Below are 23,255 nucleotides of genomic sequence, written 5' to 3' on the forward strand. Positions count from 1 at the left end.
GTTTATAAACATTTAGTGGACTATTGTTTTTAGAGGAAGGCGTATTACGCAACTGGGTGCGGAGTGATATACATCCGCTTGTCTCAAGAGACTGAGGCGCCGTTCAAACTTTAAATCATCGATATAACTAAAGCCATTAAATTATATTTCTATCACGCAGGCCTGTGCTTTATACACGTGCATTTTTGGTCTCAAAATTCACAGCGTAATTTCATTACATGAATCAGGTACCAATAATATACTTAGTGGTTCCTGTCGGTACTTCAGTGTATTCTGAATAGAAGAACAAGGGAGTGACAAGTCCTGATTTATTGCTGGACTTTAATTAGACTGCATTAGTTTTAGCTGGTGTACCTAATAAAACTGCCATCTAACTGTATAATACGGCCCATATATTGTATATTTTACTGTGTAATGGAAAATACAAATGACTTTCACTCATTAACTAACATTATTGGGATATGTAGGAGAAAACACTAAAAAGGGGGGCTCAGTTTACACACGTTTCTTCTGCGGACAGCTACACCCACACTCTAGGGTTTTAGTAATGTTTTCATAATTGTAAGATTTGAAATAAAATCAAATTAAGAAATGGGTCTTTAGCAGGCATGTTCATTCAGCAGCTCACAACAGGTTCACTGGAGAAGAAATGTAACACTTATGTCAATCAACTCTGAAAGCCTTCTACTGTCATCCAAGGAGGAAGAACTATAATCAAGTAATGTAATAATATAAGATACAGATGTACTGTAGGTGGATCAAACATGACAAATCCTTAATGAGGAACCTCATAATTATCAATTCTTTTGATTACACAATAAGAAAAAGGTATGTGGGCTGTAATGTGTGTGGGTGCTCCTCTTTTTATAACTTTAATTACACAGTAAGATGAGGTTGTTAACACCATCTTTGCCAAACAACAGTTTTGTTTGCTATCACTGAACCCCATATAGGTACCCAGTACCTACATATGTAGAGTATGATTTATGCCTGCAAAAATGTCCTGTTGTTAGTCCCTTGTTGCCCACAGTCATGTGTTCTTTCACTGTACCCACACTTAAGTACCAGTGGGATCCAGTAAGACTTTTACTAGTACCTGAATCATGCAATAAAATTACAATTTCTGGCTGTATTATGTGTAACCTCACTGCTGTGGGAGTGTGGATTGAAATGCTTAATAGTAGAGGATGTGGGTATGATAGTAATTTAAAAGTTCCATATACTATTTCAGTTCATACAGTACTTTCATGAATGAGTGAGACAGTGGAAATGACAGGTATAGTTCTCATGGAATGTTTATTGCATTTAAAGTTCAACCCTTAACACAAAACACATCAGTCTCATAAATAACTTAAGAGGAGACATGTATTGTCTTCCAGTGCAAGTAATAGGCTTTGAAGCCATTTCCAGAAATACACAAATAGAATTATACAAAACAAATAAGCTTTAGGACACAAAAATAATATAAGATACTGCTATAAATACCAAAATAATCTAATACTGTTAAGAGTCTGAACCTGTCAGACATAAAGAAATTGTTCAGCAAATCTGGAATCTGATCCAGACAGCTTTTGATAATATTTAAGTTCTGGTTATTGTCTCAAATTTTATGAATGATATCACATCAGTTCACAGATTATCAGACTGAGGGCAAGTCAGTACCAAAGATCACAATTTGCTTTCCTGTACTGGGCTGTTAAACTTATTTTTAGGCCAATGCTGTATGTTTTGGGATTTGCCAACAGCAATGATGGCCATTCATTTACATCCCAGAAAGCACGCGCATTATACAACAGGTGCTACACACAAATGCCACATCACATTCTCCCTGACACCCCGATTTCGAGCTCATCCTTGCACCTTCATCTCAGCCTTTAAGAGTTTGAGCACATGAGGAGGTCATATTTCACATAGCCGACACGGTCCACCTGCCTGCGGGAGTTCATACGCCAGTAGAAGCGGTCCCGGCAGAAGTAGATGTGACCTAAAGCAGAAATATTGAAGTTAATTAATTGAATGCAAGATGTAGATTATTACATGTGACTACCTGTTGCTATGGTTTTAGTTGATTTTGTTGCGTACATAAGTATTTGAAATCGACAGATCTATTTACCTCTGTACTGGAATACATCGTGAGCATCATTGGGGACGCCACCAAAGACGACGTCTGTATATCTGGGGTAACCATTGTCGATTTTCTGGGCCTTCACATCAAGCCTGTGTTGATCAGACACAAAACCATACCAGAAAATGTCATTTAAGATGTTAGAAACAATAAGTCGTCCTCCTCTTAAAGCACAGACTTTAATAATGTTGTAAAAATGCTTATTTTAACAGTAGGTTGACTGAGCAACCACAGTGGAGGGGTTTAACTGTCTTGTTAAAAGACCAAATAGGTCTTAAAGAAGAGCAGACATGGTTGAGGTTGAGCTGAAACTCTTGCAGCAAAACAATTCTTCCCAACCTGGTGCAGATTTTTCAGGGTGTAAATGCGTCGAAGGTGCAATTTTAACTCACCTCCAGAAGTTCTCCCCGCTGAAGAGCAGCACTTTACCTTTCCCCCTCTGCAGTGCTCCCTCTACCTTCTGAATGGTGTTGGGGAGGCCAAGCTTCTCTATGCTGCGGGGACCCAGAACACTCTGCCCTGTGTACACCCAGAAGCGGGCCCCTACGTATAGAAAAGAAAAATGATACCATGAAGCTCGTCTGCACTTCTAGTTTATGTGTTGATGGTCCTTTATGCAGCTACACTGTATGAAGCCTCTTTACCTGAGAAGAAGTACAGTTTCTTAGTCAGAAGGTCCTCAAAAGCAGAGTCAATGACTGCTGGCAGAGCTGGCCATCTCTCAGAAACAGACAATGGTCCCTGGAGTTTTCCGTCACTCCTGCTGGACATCTTCCAGTAATGTCTGTTGATCAGCACATAAAAATTAACACATCAACCAACACTGCTGGTTTTTGTTGATGTTGTCATTTTGGCTTGCGTTACAAAGAGGAATAGACTGATTTGCTCACCCATCCTTGAAGAAATGTAGTTCATTCTCAATCACAGTGATGGTGTCGAATTTGGTCAACTTGCAGGCATCTTTGGTCGGATCCACAGGCCGTGTGGTGGTAGTGGTGGAGGGTTCGGTGGGTCTAGGATCATCTGTGGGGTCAGTCTCCTCAGCGGTGGGCTTGGGTGGGGTGGGATCAGGGCCTGTTTTGGGTCCTGGGGAAGAAAAAAAAACAGTGATGGTTGAGAGAAATTGAAATACTGTATATTGATGTTTTTTTTTTTGTTGCTGTTTTTATAAGCATGTGAAAACTGAAATTACCATAGAGATACTGAATGCCTTCAACGTCGTCTTTGTTCAGGGAGAAGTCTTCCACATAGCTGTACATGGGGTACATGAGAGCGTCTCTAATGTTGGAGTGATCCAGGCCAAGGGCATGTCCAAACTCATGGGCTGCCACCAGAAACAGACTGTAACCTGGAACACATACAGTAAGGAATATTAAGGGTGTATTATATTATAGATACATATCTACAGCATTTTACCCACTCTGTTCTCTGAGTCTTATGTTTATGTTACTCACCCTTGTCAGGACAGAAACCCCATTTCTTGTCCTCATCATAGTTGTCAGTGGTACCGCACCACAACTTGCCATCTCCTCGTCCCTCGCTGGTGCAGGAGTCGTACTCCTTACCCAGGAACACAAAGGGGAAGTGGCAGGGCTCTCCCTCTGAATTTCCACCGATTACAGCGGTGTCTGGCCAAACAAAGATATAACAACCACAAGTAAGAATAGAAGCCGTTGTTACACCGCTCCACATTGTTTATGCATTGTGGTTCCTTTCACTCACCACGACTGGGACAGAATCCATATGCCTTGTCGTTGTCAAAGTTCTCTGTGGTGGCACACCAGCGGTAACCATCACTGCGGCCCTCTGTCGTACAGCCTTTGTACTCCTTCCCCAGAAAGACGAAGGGGAAAACACACTTAGCTCCGTTGGCGTTTCCTCCAAATGTGTACAGAACTGTCAGGATGAGAACCAGGGGCAAAGGATGAGGATCAGCGTGTCACAAAAAGCAAATGCCCGCATCTAGGTGACCCCTGACCTATGATTTCCCCAGGCGAATAAACTGTCAAGCTTACGTTCACTTGGGCAGAAGCCGTATTTCTGGTCTCTGCCGTAGTCAGCGGTGGTGGCGCACCATGGCAGGTTGTCTGTACGGCCCTCAGTGGTACAGGTGGTGTAGGATTTACCCTCGAAAGTGAAGGGGAAGTGACACATGGCGCCGTCCGCATTCCCATAGCTGGTCTTCACAGCTAAGGTGACGGAATGAAATGTATTCATTTAACCCAGTGTATAATTTGAACACTAGGGGGAGACAACTACACGTGAATTGTTGATAGGGGCATTAGTAAGTAAGGCTGATTACCTGGTCCTGTACCCAGGGTCCAGTACTCATCATCGTCAAAGTGGGCGTCTCCCTGAATACCCTCACCAGGGGGATAAGCGTGGGCCAGAAGGCCATCCTTACCATCAAATGGGTATGGGTCTCCGTGGTCTAAATTGATGATTAAATTGTTAGTTACAATTCAACTATGTGACATCTGTATGTACAAAACAAATGAAGTGACCACCATGCAAGCACATACCAGCTCTTCCAAATGAGATCATGATGTCAGCTGTTCCTTCAAAGAGTCGTGTAAAACTCAGGGGGGTCACATCACTCCACACCTTGAAGGCTCTGGCAAAGGCGTCATCAATCAGAGTGCTGTCCATGTCTGGAGAATAGTTAATGATCCTGTAGAGGAGAGCAGAATGACCCTTCCTTTAGACTTGTAACAATGTCAGTGATGATACTCGGTGATACATCTCCATCAGAGACTTGTATGTTGTCCCTTGCATTGCAAAGCTAATTATAGCATTATAATGTCATGATGGTTGATTCTTTCTCTCTACTCACCTGTAAGTGACGTCGTTATGGTCCCACTTGAGGTCTCCCTCAAAGGTTTGGTAGTTGGCCACATCAGGAACCCCGCAGCGAGGCCGTTTCATGGCCTCCAGGGTGGACTTGTCCAGCTGTCCAGTCTCCTCCAGCCCCATCTGCCTCTGCATTCTCATCACAGCCTTGGTGGTGGACACCATAGACTGGAAGCCGCTGCGGTGCACGGTGTCTAAGTAGCCAAACCTCTTCAGATAAGTCTGGAGGAGAACATAAACCACATTAGTGAGTCTAGTCCAGGTAGACGAGGAGCAGGCTAGAGTGGATCCTTATGAAGTAAACTTTTACTTCGAAAACAAATTAAAAATCTGTGCTCATGTTTTTGTGACACTTGCTTTCACTGTAACACTCTCATATTTCTTGAATTCAGAGGAAAATCATTTTCTTTTAATTAACATTATAAAAAGGAGATCTGCTCAGGTAGTTATTTCCCTGCACAGCTTGATTGCATTCTGTTTTAGGGATTTGAATCTATCAAGACAAAATGAACCATCTGCTACTCACTTCCGCCAGCTCCGTATCAGTCATGTTTTTGATGATGTCTCCTGGGAAAGTGACAAAGACGGACTTGAGGGGAAGGCTCCATCCATCCTGCATGCCTATCCCCAGAACTAAACACGCAACTAAAGCACAGTATCTCATGATGAGATCTCCTGTGGATTGCTGCAAAATGTAACCAAAAACAATTCTACTGAAAGCCTTGCAGTGAACAAGTGCTCAGTTAGCCGAAAGAAATGAAAAAGCTTGTCCCCTGACGATCAGCTGCGTTTCTCTCTCTTTGTTGGCTTCCCTCTTTGTTTTGACTGGTGGCTCCTGTTGTTGTCTCTCTGCTTTGTGCCGTTGTGGACCTTGTATTTATGCAGAGTAACTTCTTAGTCACTTAACTTCGTACCCACCCACTACCAACCTCAAACCTCCCACTTACATCTTAATAGAGAGCCCTGTTGAAAGGGGCATGGGGAATTTCCAAAATATCTACATTCTACATTTAGCTTTACCTAACAGCTAATGAGCTGTTACCTAATTGTTTTTTTTTTTTTTTCTTGTTTTTTTTTTTTGGACACATTTCAGGCTGTAAGGGTGTGGTGTCTGGTGAACAATGGTAGCGGTGGATAAGGCCAATCATGGCAAATTATTATGGTTGCATTCATGTTATGTTAATAAAATAATGCATGCTGCCAGAAAATCTACACAAATCATTAACTAAATCACAAATTACTGTGAACGCTCTGACAGTTGCTATTATTGCGAGAATTTACATCATAAAAATTGGTGTAAAAAAACTTTCAGGAAATAACCATACAGAGCCTAAATACATTGTTTAGATGCTCAGCGTACATTGTCATCGTCATCTTTTAATTCATGGGAGAAGCTCTCTTGCACATGTTGTAGCTCTACCTGAGTGCAACACATTCATCATGGGACACAGCCAGACACTTCTGTTATTTCTATGCTTAAAGTAGTGTTATACATAGCTAAATAAAGTTTGGTTCCACTTTTTTCATGAATAAAAATTTCCTATTTTTTTTAAAAGTTGGATTCTGAAGAAAATGACAAAAGAAGCCAAAAGAAGATTCTCACAGGGGGAAAAACATGCAACATGTGTTGTTTTATTTTCTAAGATGGTAAACATTTAGATGTCTCTACTTCTTGAGTATGTTTTAAGTGTTCTATGCCAAATAATTTGAGGGGTTGAAGAAATCCCTGTGCATTTAGTTTTGCAATTTGTTGCAGTGTGTTTGTTGGCTTGATTTCCGGGGGACTTCATCATACAGTGTTGCTGATGCAACATGTGGCATCATTCCCAAAACCCAATACATTGGTAATAATGTCTCATTTGGTAATGAGTAACCAACTGTTTCTGTATTTTTCCTTTGAACCTTGGAAGAGGATGACACTTCTCTATATCACTTCCACACCATCTTTTGTCTTAGCTAATCCATGATCTTAAGAGTACCAACTATGTGCAGTAGAGTGTGCGTGATGAGTGTATGTTGATATTTTTGGGTATGTGCGTATCAAGGTGTTGTGGGCAAGGATGTGTCTCAGCCAGGATGTCATGACTCACTGCGTTCCCACGTGAATGGCCAGATCTGCAGATGAGGGACTTACGTAATTGCTCCATTACATTTTCATGTGCAGGAACATAAACAACTCTTTTTAACTGATATGCCGATAAAATACTCCACGTAAAGTAGATTGGGGTATTTCCTATCCAAGCCCCTGTAGAATACTGGTATACTCCCAAATCATACAGGTGGTTGAGACAGACTTACTTAATTTGGAGAATTGTAACGAATTTACAGCACATCCTTTCTCTTGCAGATTCCCTAGTGACTTGCCTTACATGGTAACGGTTAATGGAGCTTACAAATAATTCTATCTGTGGTTTGTTGAGGCGGTGTATTCTTCCTTCCATATTTGAATTTAAGGTTTCCTGATGTGGTTGATATGTTGCATTGTTTGACACATTCACACCCCATTTACTAACTTGTTGTTGACGTGTTTAAGAAATGTTGTCATAGGTTTTCATTTAGCTCTTCTGCTTGTAGTGATTCACAGGGAGCCACAGCCATCGCAATACATGTCTTTCGCAACATTAGATTAGTATGTCTGTCACAGGTACAACAAGGTTTCATGCGCGTTGTCAGTCCTGAGAACACACATACCTCTCCAGATTTTGACAGTTCTCATTTTATATTATCACATTATTTACATGATATTCTTGACAACAAACCCAACACATTATTCCTGGAAGATAGTAAATGTAATTCTGCATGAACTGAAAAATGTCCTTCGCGTGCACTGGGTACAGACATTTATAATAGACATTTGGTTAACACACACACACACACACACGGCTACAGTTTACATATTCATATTCTAAACATATTTTTGTTCAAATGGGTTATGTTTCATTCAGACTAAAGCAGCTTCAAATAATAACCTCAACACAAGCACTCTTTCATTTGATGCAAGGTTATTTCTTTTTATATGTGTCTCCTCAGCAGATCCCCAGGCCTCCTTTGAAAACATCTGTCACTGATTTTACATGGCGTCAAAGCCTTAATGAATATGGCTCCATGTATTTTAACAAATGCCACATTTCATTTGGTTTCGCCACTTTGTTCCCAAAAAGACGTCTGGCACAGAACCTCGAAAAAATACACATTTTTGTGTGGCATTCTTCCCAAAACGTCCCTCAATCACAGCACAGGCTGTTGGCACACACCATGCAGCTGCATGAGGTGGCCAACTGCGTCATCACAGAACTGGATAATATCATAGTAGAGCAGCAAGACCCTCACTGCTCATGTGGGCGGGATCTTTATGATTAGGTTAACCATGGAACAACAGGGCCGTGTAATGCTGAAAAAGCGTCATTTGTCCTGGGGCAGCAAAACAGAGGGAGGCAGAATACTAGAAAACACTCCTGCGTGTCACAGACGTGGTCTGAATGTTGGCATTTTAAGGTCAGTAGCTGCTCAGAGTGAAAACTCTTGATTATCTGTGGAGCTTCACATATGAAGAAGCATTTTCCCATCAAACCTAAACATATTTCATGGCCTGATTTACTTCAGCTCGCCTAGATTTTCCTGTGTGCACTGTACAGTTCAGCACTGTACAGCGACTTTTGCAACTTTATCCTTAATTGTGACCTGCCCTGTTTAGTTTCAAACTGCCTTGTTAAAGTAAACTATTTACATCTTATGATATGGTTCTAGCAGGCAAATAAATGCAAAAATCACTTCCTGTCTGCCACGGTTGATGTGGTTCCTTGTCCAGCTTCCTTGCTCAGCTGTGTCATGTTTTATGACGACTTTGTGTTGACTTTGTGGTGGGACACAGAGACTGTGAAACACACACGGCCGTCACTGTGTTTGATGTGGAGGAAATGTTACCCCATCACCAGGTACTTTACCCAGCTCTGCTGAGTCTGCTGGGCCTTGCATTTATTCTGGGTATTGTTTTGTTTTTATAACCCACTAAACTCTCACAATAATTTATTTTGGCTTTCCCAGAAGTTTGCCTCTGTGTTTCCTTCATTTTTATTTTTGATCATCCTATGTTGTGCACTTCATTTTTACAACAACTATGAAGCCACAGCAGTAAGGAACAGCGTGTCTAATGTATTGTCTCTGAATAATTGTAACCCTTTCTAATTAGTGAAGATACTATGCATGCTTGTGGGTGAACATGGCACACAAAGATCCTTAGAGCCCAGCAAACAAAACAAATGACAAAACCGAAACTGATCAAAACAGGCAATCACCAGGTTGAAAGCCGGGTTGTGCCCTCCAAGCCCTCAAGCGTCGCTCGTAGCAGCTTGTCTGTAATGAGTTATAAGTCAGTGCTATAGGTCCGACAGAAATAATTCCACGAGCAAACTATAATCATTTGCCTTAATGTGAGTCAGTCATCTGAATGGGACCGTAGGAGCACAGGAGGCCACGCATTTGACTCACCTCCCTGGAGCAGCAGACACGGGTGTTACTTCTGCTTCAGCAAATGCTTTTATAAAAATGTAGACTATTAGTCACCCTTGGGAATATTTCTTGCCTGCCATGTCAATATTTGCGCAAGAGTCTAATAAACTTCTGTAAAGATAATGAGACAGAAAAGACACATGCCAAAAATGAAAGAAGTCATACAGATAAGAATATTTTCAACATTTTTAGATGTGTTTTGGCATTTTCAGATGCTGACAGGGCAATAATAGAGAAAATAACGATCCGCATAGTGATGTGTCATCCTGTGTGTCAAAGCCCAGATGAGGAAAATAAAACACTGGGTTAGTTTAAAATAAGTCATTCCAAGACGACCACTCATACTGTGACAAAATCAAACAAATGGACAAAACAAAATGTAGATAATCTGATACTCTTGAAACCTTGACTGAGTCTGAAGACTTCATGTGGTTCACATTAGCAGATGACGACTTTTCTCAATCTGATGCGGGGAAATGAAGTTTCACTGCACTGCCAGGGATCAAAGCACAGTGCCATGTCAACCTGATCAAAGCTGTTTGAAAATGCATGGCATATAAACCATTCCTGCTTATCACTGTTTTCCTTCCCAATGCTCTGGCAGTGAGTCCTTGGCAGCAACCGCAGACCAAAAATGCACACTTCCTCTGCTTCCACGCAGGTACTCCACAGGATTGGGACACAAACTGATGAGCGAAGCAGGATATGACAGAAAGTCTTTTAACCAAAGCAATGCAGGAAAACTAATGTTTTTCACTGACATGGTATGGATACGTACATGATTAGAACATTCTTGGTGTTTTTCTGGGTAATTTGTAGCTTTGAGAAACACACATATCCACACATATAGTTGTGTACGTGGGTCACCCTCGTGAAAACAGGAAATTATGAAGACAGAATTTGAAGATGTACGGTATATATTTGTTGCCGTTTGTTTTTGCAGTTTCTGCCTTCATTAGATAGTGACGGTGGAGAGATGAGAGGAAACGAGGGGAGTGAGAGACGGTTCCCGGCTGAAAGCGAACCAGGGGACACTGCGGTTCATCATTGGCATCTTAACCCCTAGGCCACCACGCCACCCCAGGGAGATATATATTAAATTGATACTGTAGACAATTTGTATGAATTCATGTAATTATATAATATCAGTAAAAGGCAGCAGGCGGGTTTGGCTAAGAGCCATGTAAGAGGGTTGAGTACATCTGCTGAGGCGTGGGCTGCCAGCACAGAAAAAGTCCAGGCAGGCGGAGTTGTGTTGACTTTATGGACAGCCATCTTCACCACCACTGTTAAAAGCTAATTACTGCCAGTCATAAGCAGTGGCCTTTATGGGCGTTCCATTCTCTGCCATCCAAAGCACAGCCACAGGCTGTCACTCCCTGGGTCACGATGTCAGCTCTGATTGCACCAAATATTATCACTGCTTATTTAGCTCCATATGGAGCAACGCCTCCATAACTTTTGTTAAAGAGTTGTTTTCAAAAATCTGCCATGAGAAAGAGAAGGCGTGTAAACCAAAACAAAAGAAGTGCTTTGTTACAGATAACACTGTGTGATAATAAAGAGGTCATGTATGGTAAAGTCCATTCATCAGATTTTTTTTTAAAACCACAGTTTTAGAAAATGAGAAGAGGTTGGGAATTTACCCTTGTTGATAAAGGACAAGCAGCTGATAGCAGGCAGGAAGTGAGTCAAGCTCAGCATTTCAGCTGCCTCTGCACACTTTGGCTCAGACTTGTTGAGACAGGCAATTATTCCTCCGTTTGATGTGTGTTCTGTGTGTTTGCTGAGGTTTGAGCCCAGCGTTACCGCATGTAGGTTTGCCGAGGTTTGAACTCGCGCGGCCTGAAATAAATGCAACATTTCCCTCCGGGACAAAAATCTGGATTTTTTGCACAAACAGTGTGTCATTTTCCGGTAATGCAGCAAAACAACTTGAACCCTCACGTTAGTGTTCGTGGTTATACATCTGCTGATGACTCTGCCTGTGTCACTGCAGCGGACAGCATTACATCCAGCATAACATTATCCCAAGCGTGGCACTTTTACTGTAAGTAACCTGTTTATAATGCCAGAGGAGTAAAGCAATAAATAATACCGATTCAAAACTGATTTCAGTCATTTCATCCTGTTGGTACATTACACTGAAGTTCATAGAAGGGCCTTTGACAACAGAAACAACATTTTGGGCTTAGTGACAACGTGTGGGGTGATCTTATATGGATGTGGGAACATTTTCTGGCTCATGCTTTTAGGATCTCTGTGCGATAATCAACAACTTCAAACAGCTGTTTCATGCTCACAAATCCAGGATGATAAAAAAAAATGTTGTTTATGATAAAAATAGATGATAAACTACCTTGTAAATTCTACTGTGCATTCTTTTGAAGTGCAAATTCAGTCTCCAGTTTTTTCTCTGCCATATGTGGTCCACGATACCGAACAACAAGGCAAATCTGAACCATGCTGCTACCATTATAGATGAAAACGATTAAAATTCATATTCTTGTGGATTCACTGTCTAAGTACGGTGCGCCATGTGGCCGAATTTGTCACTCTGTGCAGCAGTGTACTGAGTCATGGGGTTTTTGTTTCAGCTCCTTTTATTCCCGTTCCAACATCTCATTCTAGATACGACTCAGAGATATTAATTAGTTTCTTTCAGGGAGCCCGGCAGGTCTTTTGAACTGTCATCAGAAGATTTTAAATAAAAGTCTACGGATGCTGAAGTGGCCGTCAGGACCTGTGGGAGAAGCTTAATGAAGGAACCAGATGTGACCTTGGTACCTTCCATCACAGAGCCAGATCAACAGCGGGTCCTCCTGGCACTGCTCAGTTTTAATCAAACATAATACCAAAAATAGTCTTTACCAGCAGATGGCACTCTGTCACAAGGACAGTCAATGAGGCCAAAAGAAGAGTTAGAAATAGAGCTCTGGTACAGGGAATTAGTGTCAAAAAAAAATGCAGCATCAAGGTTTAACAGCCACATACTGTCTGTGGAAAATCTCTCATTTACCCAAGGAAGTGAATTAAGCTGCTAACAAAGCAGAAAACAGCTTGATCTGTTACATACAAACTTCCCGTTGAATGAAATCCTGTGAACCATTTATTGCATCTTCTCTTTATTTGGGGGGGGGGGGGGGTTCACATAGGAGGCGATTTCCCTGCATTTTACAACCTTGCTTCAAGGCTGCGCTTTCAAAATACCTCCCGAGGCAGAGATTTGTTATAAAAAAAAAAAGAAAAAAAAAGGAGATAAAATATTGATGTTGTTCTAATTTTGTAAGCCTGTTTGGTGAATAATTGATTGCTAGGGGAAATGAATTTGTTTTATTTGCAGCACCCTAATGCTGTTTTATTTAAGGGGTTTTCATACATGCTGTGAGCCTTTATTGTTTCTCAGAGGTTCAGTGAGTGGGAACAATCTGTTTCTGGAGGACTGTAAAAGACAATTGATCGCGCCACCTTTCGGTTAAATTCACAGCTAAAGATGATGTCAGTTGATCCGCTTTGTGTTATTGCTTCGCTGTAGTGCAACTGTTTATCTAAATCATGTTGTGTATCTTAATAGGCCGTGTTGAGTTGTTCCTGGGTGCAGATTTTTCATCTCCTGTAAATTTGCATTTGCTTTTTCAGCACAATTATTGGCCTTGTTTTTTTCTGAGCGATTGCTTTTCTGTGAAATCACACATGCAAAACAATGCCAGCAATCAACTGTACGAGATATTGTTCTGTGTTTTTACACCATCGTATTGTGAATGCTGGTGTGACTTCATCATACCAATTCTTTTATGTAGGTGTTACCATTCTTTCAGCCCTCTGAAAGGATTCGTGTTGGAGCCATGTTACAGCGGTTCTCCAAGACAGATATTGGTATATAAATTGCTCTGACAGGGAGGCTTGTTTCCTGTTGTGCAGCAGCACCAGGGGCACAACACTCCTCCTTATTCAAGACACCTGATCAAAGCCCATGCAGGTAGATCAAACTGCTCCTCCATTTTTAATGAAAAAAGCCCCTCACTGAGACATATATATCATGCCATGCATTTTCCCCTCAGCCTGCCCCCGTGACGGTACAGATAGCCATTGGGGAATTGAACAGTCTGTGTCGGTTAGAGCTTGGGCTAATGTGAAGAGCAAATTATTGACCTGAAACATGGTTGAAACAAACCATTTAGAAGAAATATTGATCAAAATAGGTGCATTCACCAACGGAAACGGAAGCAGGTAGGGGAGTGTCGAGGTCACTTGCACTCTTGTTATTACAATAGTCTATTAATATTAATTTGCCTACATCCCAAACGCGACACAATACACAATACTGAATTTCCCATGCAAATGTGCACCAATCCATTTACTGAAGCTGGTGTGCAAATATATTTATAACATCTTTGTCATCATATGATTGGATGTTGCTAGACCCTGAACCCGAGCTGTTTTTATTGCAGAATGTGAATATGAGGTGGGTATAAAAAGAGGCCCCTCTCTTTCCCTCAGGATCTGCGGATAGCAGCTACATTAGCCCCAAGGACAGTAGGTCACTGCAGGGAAAGGTCACCTCTGCTTTTCTATTAGAAACACACCGCTCCAGTATTTACCTTCCTCTTATATGTAGTTCTTATCTGAGGTCTCTTTCCGCTTGATACTCAACCCTGCCCTGAAACTCAGCACCTTTGTCCAGGAAACAAAGGTGGTAAGAGTAGCTCCACAGACTGAATTATTAGTGATATATTGTATGTAAAGCAATCCTACAATTGATTTGTATAGCTCTTCGATCAGCATTATATTGCATAAAAGTGTGCACCTGTTCAGTGTATTTTTTGCTCTATGGATTCTGGACATTTTATATCTGAAGAGGCAACTGAAGTGAATCTGGTTGCACAGCTTGAGAGATGGAGACCTCGCAGACACAGCAAGAGTGAGCGGGCCTCACTCGGATTACATGGTCTTTCCAGGAACATCAGACGTCGCCAGATATCAAAGGAATTCATATACAGAGGAGAGAAATGGGTTGTCAGAGCTGTGACAACTCTCAACTGTTATCTAGGAGCCACTCGCTGCATTATTGCTCCGTGGTAATGAGAATTATGACTGTGCTGCTGAGCGGCAGCAAGGTACCAATAGAAAGTTGAGATATCTGGGGCTTAAAGTGTTGATTGGTGTGGAATAATTATAACTGAAGAAGTGCTGACTTGTCAAGAGGACTGAATAGGTAGAAAAGCCATATATCACTCTTTTTGTATGAGTGTATTCTCAGATAGCATACAGGAAGTGTGCTGAAGGAACAGACTGATAAGGGCTATTAGCGCATATCTTTACAGCTGCATCTTCTTTCTCTTTCTTTCTTTCTTTCTTTCTTTCTGTCGTCTGCTTTTGGCCAGTTGAGAGCCACAGAAATAAGCTGTAAACATAACAATTATGACCTTTTAAGCTTTGATGGCAAAACTGTTAGCAAATCACTTGGGGTCCAATATTCCCTCTTCTTGTAGCTCTGTTTTGGTCTGGCTGCTAATTCATCACCAGCTAAATGTAGACATCTTTTCCTAACATACAGCAAGCAAATGAACTCTAGCGGATGGAAACTAGAATGATTATTTTTTGTGAGTTGTTGGTCTATAACGTTTCATTTTATATATCATCATAGCCTATAGGCTGTATTAAGAAGTGATACCGATTAACAGTCAATTAAGCCACTGTGAGAATAATGGAGTTATGTTACAATCTAACTAGCATCTAAAGCCACTAGTCGAGATTAAATTCATAGAGACATCTCTCAGCCTGTTCGCTGATGCACACAGTGGGTTGGACACAGTAGGTTAGGTTAACACTGACTCAAGCTGATGTTCACTCACTCACTCGTCCGCACTGCATCTAGCTTGGAATCTGTGTAACTAATAGCAGCCTGCATCTGTAGGAAACAAAGATGAGGGAGGTGAGACCCTTAAAAACTTAAAAAGGGTACCTTAGCTCACAGCAAGCCTACTGGTTAAAGTGCGCACCACCTAACTGCAACGTCCATGGATCAACTCCCAGCTGAGGGACCTTTGTTGCGTGTCATACCCCATGATTTCTGTCTGCCTCAAATAAAAGGTAAAATGCCCAAACAAATAAAAGTTGCCAAGTAGAAAAACCCAAACAACGAGCTGAGTGGAATGGCAGGTTCATCCCTTCTAGTGGCCCCTTTAGTCAGTTAGTAACATGATCCCTTGTTAACATAAAAAATAGGATTGTAGTTACGTTAAAATGAGTACAACGAATGGGAACTTGATTGTGCAACCCTGCCTCCCAGACACTATGTTTCATCAAGTTGGTTTCCCAGTTACAGTACGTCACAGTGAGAATCACTCCTTGGTTTATGTTCACAAGCAACATTTTTTGAGTCACTGCAGGGAGCTGGACTGGGGACCTGGATTCCTCACTTCTGTGGTTTTGCTTATATGCAGCTGAAGCACTTTGGTTAAGGTTAGGGAGACTTCATGAGTTTGCGTAAATGTTTGGAGACTTCATGAGTTTGTGTAAATGTTTGTTAACCTCATGTTGAAAGCCACTGCAGACTTTTTCTGTGTTAAACGTGATCTTTCCCTAAACTTAATGAAGTGCTGTCAGTGAGCATATTAATTATACGTTCTATTGCCAGTAATATTAATAGACACAATTTCCTCATTATGTTAACAGAAAACATGATTCGGTCAACATTACAAATTTCCTTCAAAACATATTTGCTGTGTTGGGGCGTCAAGTGGCGCAGTGGGTTGAGCAGGCGCCCCATATGTCGAGGCTACAGTCCTCGCTGCAGTCGGCCCTTTACTGCATGTCATTCCCCCTCTCTCTGTCTCTCTATCATAAAGGCATAAAAAGCCCAAAAAAATATACTTAAAAAAAAAAAACATATCTGCTGTTGTATATAAACATAATTTCTGGGCGACAGGACTGGACTGTGTGCGTCACATTTGTGCCAGAAGTCATCCATCAAACTAGGAAATAACATAAAACAATAATATCAGAAATATGTATATTCCACTCTTCTACTGGAATCGAAATTGTAAACCTATAAATAGCATTACAGCACATAATCATTACACATTTATTCATCCACTTTTTTTCCTCAAAAGTGTGTTATGTACATTCCACCTGGCCTATACACAAAGCAAGATACAGGTGGCGTGGATTGCATTAAGGTTTCAATTGACACTGTCACTTCAGCCATCCGAGCATCAAAAGGTTCCCTCCTTGTCCCCGTCAGAAACATGTTTGTCAAGACAGAAAGAGAAAATGTCGAAACCTTACATAAGATTGTCACCCAGTTAGGAGAACATCAGTGAACTGGCCAGAGCTCTGAGTCTTCACAAGAGACAGAACAAAATGACTTTACATTCTCTTACAGTGTTTTTATGACAGTGGCACTGAACAGAATTGAATTACTAATCTATAGATGCCCAAGTTTGGCAGTATGCAAAATGTTGAGCTTACAGTGTAATAAAGATACTCACAATCCTCAGGTTGTCTATTCTAGTCAAGTCCGTACCGATTAAAATACTGAATAAGGCCATGGAAGCCACTGACTCTAGTGGTAAGTCGTGATGAAATTATTAGCAGTCCATGTAGGGGAAAAAAAAAAGCAAAACCCACTCTTGCCACCAGCTGGTATGGAGGCTGGATAAACATGAGCTTTAAGTGCATCTTGTCTTTCTCCCCCATGAGTTGCTTTCGTCCTGCAGACACGAGTCTCCTGCACGCAGCTTCTAAAAGGTTAAAACCTCCCATTTCCTCCAGCTGCTTGTTCCTTATCCCTGTCCGTCTCCTCTGCAATGGAGCAGTGCTGTTGGATCACAGAGGGACTCAGCTCCAGCAGGGAAGAGTTAAAGGATTACAAAACCCTTCTATCAGCACATACACACTTCCTTGCTGCAAAAATCTCTCCCGTAGTGCTGCTTGCTCTTCAACCGTTGTGCGATTAAGACCCTGAAGAAGAGATGAGCGTTCACAGCTGTGCTGCTATAGTCTCTTATTTACACTATTATTACATTCATGTTCTTCAGCCACTGTCAGTTTAAACGTACACACAGTATTACAGTAGTAAGATGAACCTGCTGTATTTAACGTATAAATGTTCATAGCAAGTTTTAACATTTGATAATCTGATACTGACCAATCACAATAACTTATATTGCACATTTTGTAATGTTCACACCAACTGTTTCACCATAATGAACAAAACTGTTAAAGCTTAAAGTCTTCGGTCCGTTACTAAGATAGACACAGTCTCCGTCAAAACGACTTCCATTATTGCAAGTTTACAGATACCCATCTTTCCTTTTTTTATTCTCTGACCAAACCACTAGTAAATCCACTCCTCCTGAGTTAAGTTAAATGAGCTTCCAGTATTTACTATCCAACCTGCTTCAGTCACTACAGCATCATAGCACTTCATACTCCTCATTAGACTACATTCAAATGAGGAGAGGGCCAATGCTTGTGCACTGATCGTTACTTTCCCAGCCAGCAAACAGCTCCATCCCTTGGCTCAGACTGCGTTCTGCTCCAGTAAGGGCGGATGCTCTTTAGGTTGCTGCAGCGGTTCGGACCTCTGGTCCTGCTGCTGCTCAGGTGGAGGTGGCTGCTGTTGTGGTGGATCAGATTTCAGGATTTCCGTCTGAGTGAGCTGCGGCGGTGGCGCCTGCTGTGGCTCTGGATTGGGCATCTCTTTCCTGTCGCTGGGCTGAATCTCCAGAGCTGGTGTGTCCTTGCAGCAGAAGTACTGCTGCCAGATTTTCCGGAAGGCTGTGCGGAACTTCTTAATGCGGAAAGCGTAGACAATTGGGTTGACAGCGGAGTTGCCGTGGGTGAGCAGGATGGCGATATAGAGGAGGACTATGGGCGTCTTGCACTCAGGGCAGAAGAGTGTGATGCAGTTGATGATGTGAAGGGGGAGCCAGCTGCTAGCAAAGAGAAAAAGGACCAGAGCCAGAGATTTAGCAAGATTCAGCTCCTTGTCATAGTACTTGTTGGGGTCCGTGTGACTGGTGGTGATCTTCTTATTGTTAAGTTGCTTGTGAATCATGTAGAAGATCTCTGCATAGATAACCAGCATGAGAAGCAGGGGCGGCAGCACCCAGCCGAAAAAGTTGAAATACACCATGTAGTCCATGCTGATGACGTTTTCGAACTGGCAGGTGATGATGAGGTCAGAGCTGATGGAGCCGTTCTGCTGGAGGCGCCCCAGGTTGTTCCAGCCTAACATGGGCGTGAGTCCCACGATGAAAGCCACCGTCCAGCATATCACCACTGCCAGCGCCGCTCGCCGAGGGGTCACCACCCGCTTGTACCTGCAAAAGCAAACAACGCAGCATCATGTCAGCACTTTCTCTCACAGAGCTGCCGGAGCACGCATGCTTTCTTTTTTTTTTACTTCATTTTTCATTGTGGCAGTGTGCTTGGGCCGACAAAAAATATGATTCACAAGGGAGAGTTATAATTTAAAACACAAGCCCCTTGACACTTTACACACAGCTCCTTGGAGCACCATATGCCCCCCTGTACAAGACAGACTCTGTAAACCTTTATATGAACACCTTGCCCTTTTCATGCTTATTTCGTTCAGTACAAAACTGAACTACAGTTTTTAAAATTGGCTACAGCGGTACAGTAGACACAAGCTGCAGTACTTGGCATGCTACAGCAGCTTTACTGGTTTGGCTTTTTCATTGTTTGTAGTGTTTTATGGGAAGGAAGCAGGAGGTAGAGGAAAGATGCAGAGGCTCTAAAATCTTATCACTGCTGCACTGTGACCAAGAAATGACACAGAGAGACTCAGTCTGATACTCGCCTAAGGCAGGGATGAAAGCAGTCATCTGATCCAGCATAGCTGGGAAGTGTGTAGAGTAACAACTGATTACTTTTGGAGCACTAATGGTTGGTATTTACAGTGTCTGATGTTGTAATTGCGGGGGAAAATGTTAACATTACAATAACCTGACCTTTGCTGAAGTGTAGCCTGAAGCAGTAGAAAATGCTGCAATTTAGCCCGGCTGTCACAGGTGCCACATGTTGGATTAGTATTGATTAGGGATGTATGTGTTAAGTTAGGTTCTGTGTCAGAGGCGCAGCAAGAAGATCGTTATTTACACACTGAGCCTGGGGACCGGCCTGCTCGGAAGAGATCAGATACTGATCTAACAAGAGGAGTGTGTGAAAAAATAAAAGAGAAACAGCAACACTTCATGGACTCAGAAGTTCATTTCTGATCTATATAACAAGTAGTTATATAAGTTAATAAAGTGTGTTATATAAGTGTAAACAAGAATAAAATGTAGCCGTGACATACACAACTATCTACTAAGCTTGGATGGTTTTAAACAAAAGAAGACTGAGAAATCAAAAGCTAAAATGCACAATGACGTGCTATCATAAGCCTGGAAGACTGACTGGTGTCTTAAACGGGAGATTAAAGTCTGAGGCTATCACAGACAATATCCTCAGACAATAAATTCCCAGCTTATCTTTTTTAGCCTTTCACCACCACTGCTCAGCCTTTTGTTTCTGCCTGGCATGATAAACCACCGGTGGTCCTGTGCATCAACTACAAAGAGGGGAGACTGAACACCGCTGACAACAGACCTGAACTCTTTTTGTGCCCTCCAGAAACACAAAAAGAGAAAGGGATATATCCTGGATACAGCCCCACCCACGAGTGTACTAATTCTGTCAATGCACTACTCTTCCACACATATTAGAGATCCTGAGGACAGAGAGACTAATTAAAGCTGTTAGTTGATCAGCCATGCTCTGGTTAGCTGTCAGCAGGCTACTAGTGAGTCAGATCTATATGCACATACAGGGACCGGCATCCTGTGAAGTGAAACATGACCCATGAGGAAATCAATGCCTACAGGAACACAGCGCTGGAGGTCTACAGTGACTTGTGTTGTGTGTGAGGCTCAACATCATCATCATCATCATCATCATCATCACCTTTCCACGTGGCACATGTTCTGAGAATAATCTATAGGCCTATGCCTCCTTACTTTCATGCGTTGCTGCACGTGAAACCCCCCATTACCTGGTCGGGATCTTGACCCTGAGATAGCGGTCAATTGCAATAGCCAGGAGGGCCAGGATTGAACTTTGAGTCAGCACCAGCACCGTGCACGCCACGAGCAGGCAGCTGTAAAAGTGAGTTTGAAGTCCGATGCTGATAGTAATGGCCAAAGGGATGACGAGGGCTCCTACAGCAATATCCGCCAGAGCCAGGGAGACGATGAAACAAAACGTGGTGTCTCGCAACGATTTATTAATTTTCACCGCCCAAACCACCATCACATTCCCGATCACAGACGCGAGTGCAATCACCACCTCCATCCCTATGTAGAGCGACTCTGCTGAGAAAAGTGCTCCGGGCATCCTCGCAGATGATTATGTCCTTGATAAGAACAAGATTGATTTCAATGAAGCAGCGCTATGAGGAGCCAACACAGCACTCCTTGATTTTTTTTTTTTTTACTGTGTGTGTGTCACTAGGCTACAGTATTTTCCCAAATGTGCCGTGCGTCCATCAGTTCCACGGTGCCCACACTCTCCTGGTTATCGCGTGGAAGTTGCAGGGAAAAATCCAGTTCTTTTTTTCAAGGGAAGAAGCGCGTTAAGCAGCAGCAGCAGCAGCAGCATGTCTAAGGTTTCCTTTGGAGCAGGTGTTGTGGTCTGGAGGCTGTGGTGCGTCGCTCCTGCTCTGTGCCCTGCGCCTCCACTTGGCTGAATACACCTGCTCCTGGTGAGAGCAGCATCCTTCCCGTGCGCTCCGATTTATCCAAGAGGGCGCCTTATCTTCAGCAGTCTGCGTTTTCTTAATCTAACAAAGCGGGTTTTAACAAAGCAAATAAACAATCTTGTGAGGAAAAGCGAGCACAGTTGCAGCTCCTGTGCAGGCGGGTGCTCCTTTCTCTCTCTCCCTCGTTGTGCTTTCAGTAAGAGCAATAATGCTGCTGCTTAAAATAGCAGTGTGATTTTTCTCGCCTTTTTTTTTTTTTTTTGTTCAACACTTGCTGTCTTTGTCTCTGTAAAATATGTAATCCTAGTTTCATCCGAGGTTATTTATTTCTTGTGGTGGGTGCGACAGCTTCATTTATGATGCAGAAATAAATATATGTCGCTGTTGCCTTCTGCGGGACCGTCCCATGGAAGTCAGGTAGCGCAGAGGTGATTTGAACGCATTCACTTTCTGTTTAAAGCCATGCACGCGTTTCTCCCACGCCCCTCCAAATGCTAATGGACCTTGCTCACTTGCCCATTGTTCTGATAAAAAGGTGAGGCAGTGAACTGCCACAGCTGACAGAAACATAACACAGATAAAGCTATTGAAAACAGTAGCAATCATTGTGGCACATATACATGTTCCTAAGTGATAGAGGACTGAGTGAACAGTGTTGAAACACATGATTCAAAGCCCACTTGTTTTTCCCCTTTGCCCATATACGCTTCCTTCAGTTCAAAACACCTCAGGGAGGCATCTGTAATACAAAAATTTGTAAATCTATAACAGCGAGACTGGAAACCTTATGACTGATTTAGATTCATTGATCAGCCTTTTAAAAACATCTGCAGCTTTCCAAGAGGTCTGTGAGAAAGACATTTCCTTCTCCTGACTTCGACCCCAGTGACACAGTAACCAGTCTCTGAGAAAAACACACGCAGCACGTTGAGCAGCCAAGCACTGCAAACATACAGGAGTGAACTACAGCACTGACATCTTGGGCTCCCTCGCTGGGGTTCAAAGGTCAACATGCAGCAGGAAAGCAGCCTGAGCTCTGACCGTGGCAGGTTCCAGGCAGGAATGACTGTGCACACTGGATGTGAGAGGGTCCCACATGGCGAACTGTGTTCACTCACTGTAACTTATGTAATATGGAGGAAGGCGGAGTGGAGGTCCTGAGCCCCGGCCGAGCAGCGGTGGCATGGGATGGGACGAAATGTAAAGCAGGATAACAGTCAGCGTTCATAGACAGTGCATGACGACGGGACAGTCAGCAGTCAGCAGGAGCTCCACTGATGGCAGCTTCCATCTGTGACCAGCGTTACAGTCGGAGGCGTCAGCGTGAGGCATAGAGGTCAGCCAATATGCGCAGAGGAAGGAAGCAGCCATATGGTCTCATTGCAGTGATTGGCATCTGACCCACTTGTGACATTTTAATGAGCGTAATCATCATGGTAACGCATGAGAAATCATCCATTACAGAGAAACTGGTGAGAGCTGGCGCGCTTAGGGCAACGTGGCTGACAATCAAGAGAGATTCTGAACATTTTCACTATCAAGGTTGCATTTCATTCCTTCTTTGCACTTTTTCAATTAGGTATCAATCTGTATGACAGCCACTGTTACATTATGTCAAGCCTCAGCAGCGAGTAGCACAGGGATCCAGACAGAGGCTTAATCCGTCATTTTAGGCTGTTGTTTTGTCATTGCAGCTTAGAGACTCAGAGCAGGGAGCACAGTCATGCTCAACATGGAGAATGCAAGCAATATAATGCTGTTTGTGCTTCTCCACAGTCACTATTTTCACTGAGGACATCACTGCGTCACTGTATTCAGACTTCCTGAAGCTGGACTTTCTTTCCTGTCCAGGTCCTTCCAGGGATGAATTTCAACAACCCTGAAGTACGACTACTACTTCTATGACACACAGTTCAGTCACATTAACTGTCTTGTCCACAAAGACTGGAAATAAGCAAACGATTCACTAAATGTTTGTTAGGTGTTTCAATCTAGAAACAGATT

At 42.6% G+C, this 23,255-nt stretch overlaps 2 protein-coding genes across 2 annotated transcripts; both read right to left on the bottom strand.

The window, feature by feature from the left end:
* Nucleotides 1-1,277: 1,277 nt before the first annotated feature.
* Nucleotides 1,278-5,821, bottom strand: mmp9 (matrix metallopeptidase 9). Its single transcript, XM_022741571.1, has 13 exons — nt 5,502-5,821; nt 4,959-5,197; nt 4,648-4,796; nt 4,428-4,556; nt 4,141-4,314; nt 3,848-4,021; nt 3,580-3,753; nt 3,318-3,473; nt 3,016-3,211; nt 2,770-2,909; nt 2,518-2,668; nt 2,114-2,217; nt 1,278-1,984 (listed from the first exon to the last, which is right to left on the bottom strand). Exons 1-13 carry the CDS (start codon nt 5,637-5,639, stop codon nt 1,875-1,877), a joined length of 2,034 nt encoding a protein of 677 aa, XP_022597292.1. The 5' UTR covers nt 5,640-5,821; the 3' UTR covers nt 1,278-1,874.
* Nucleotides 5,822-16,596: 10,775 nt separating this feature from the next.
* Nucleotides 16,597-20,951, bottom strand: LOC111219123 (adenosine receptor A1-like). Its single transcript, XM_022741716.1, has 2 exons — nt 20,547-20,951; nt 16,597-18,813 (listed from the first exon to the last, which is right to left on the bottom strand). The coding sequence occupies exons 1-2, from the start codon at nt 20,885-20,887 to the stop codon at nt 18,012-18,014; spliced, it is 1,143 nt and encodes a 380-aa protein (XP_022597437.1). The 5' UTR covers nt 20,888-20,951; the 3' UTR covers nt 16,597-18,011.
* Nucleotides 20,952-23,255: the final 2,304 nt, after the last annotated feature.

Source organism: Seriola dumerili, unplaced genomic scaffold (assembly GCF_002260705.1).
Source record: "Seriola dumerili isolate Sdu_G_001 unplaced genomic scaffold, Sdu_1.0 BDQW01000056.1, whole genome shotgun sequence".
NCBI lineage: Eukaryota > Metazoa > Chordata > Actinopteri > Carangiformes > Carangidae > Seriola > Seriola dumerili.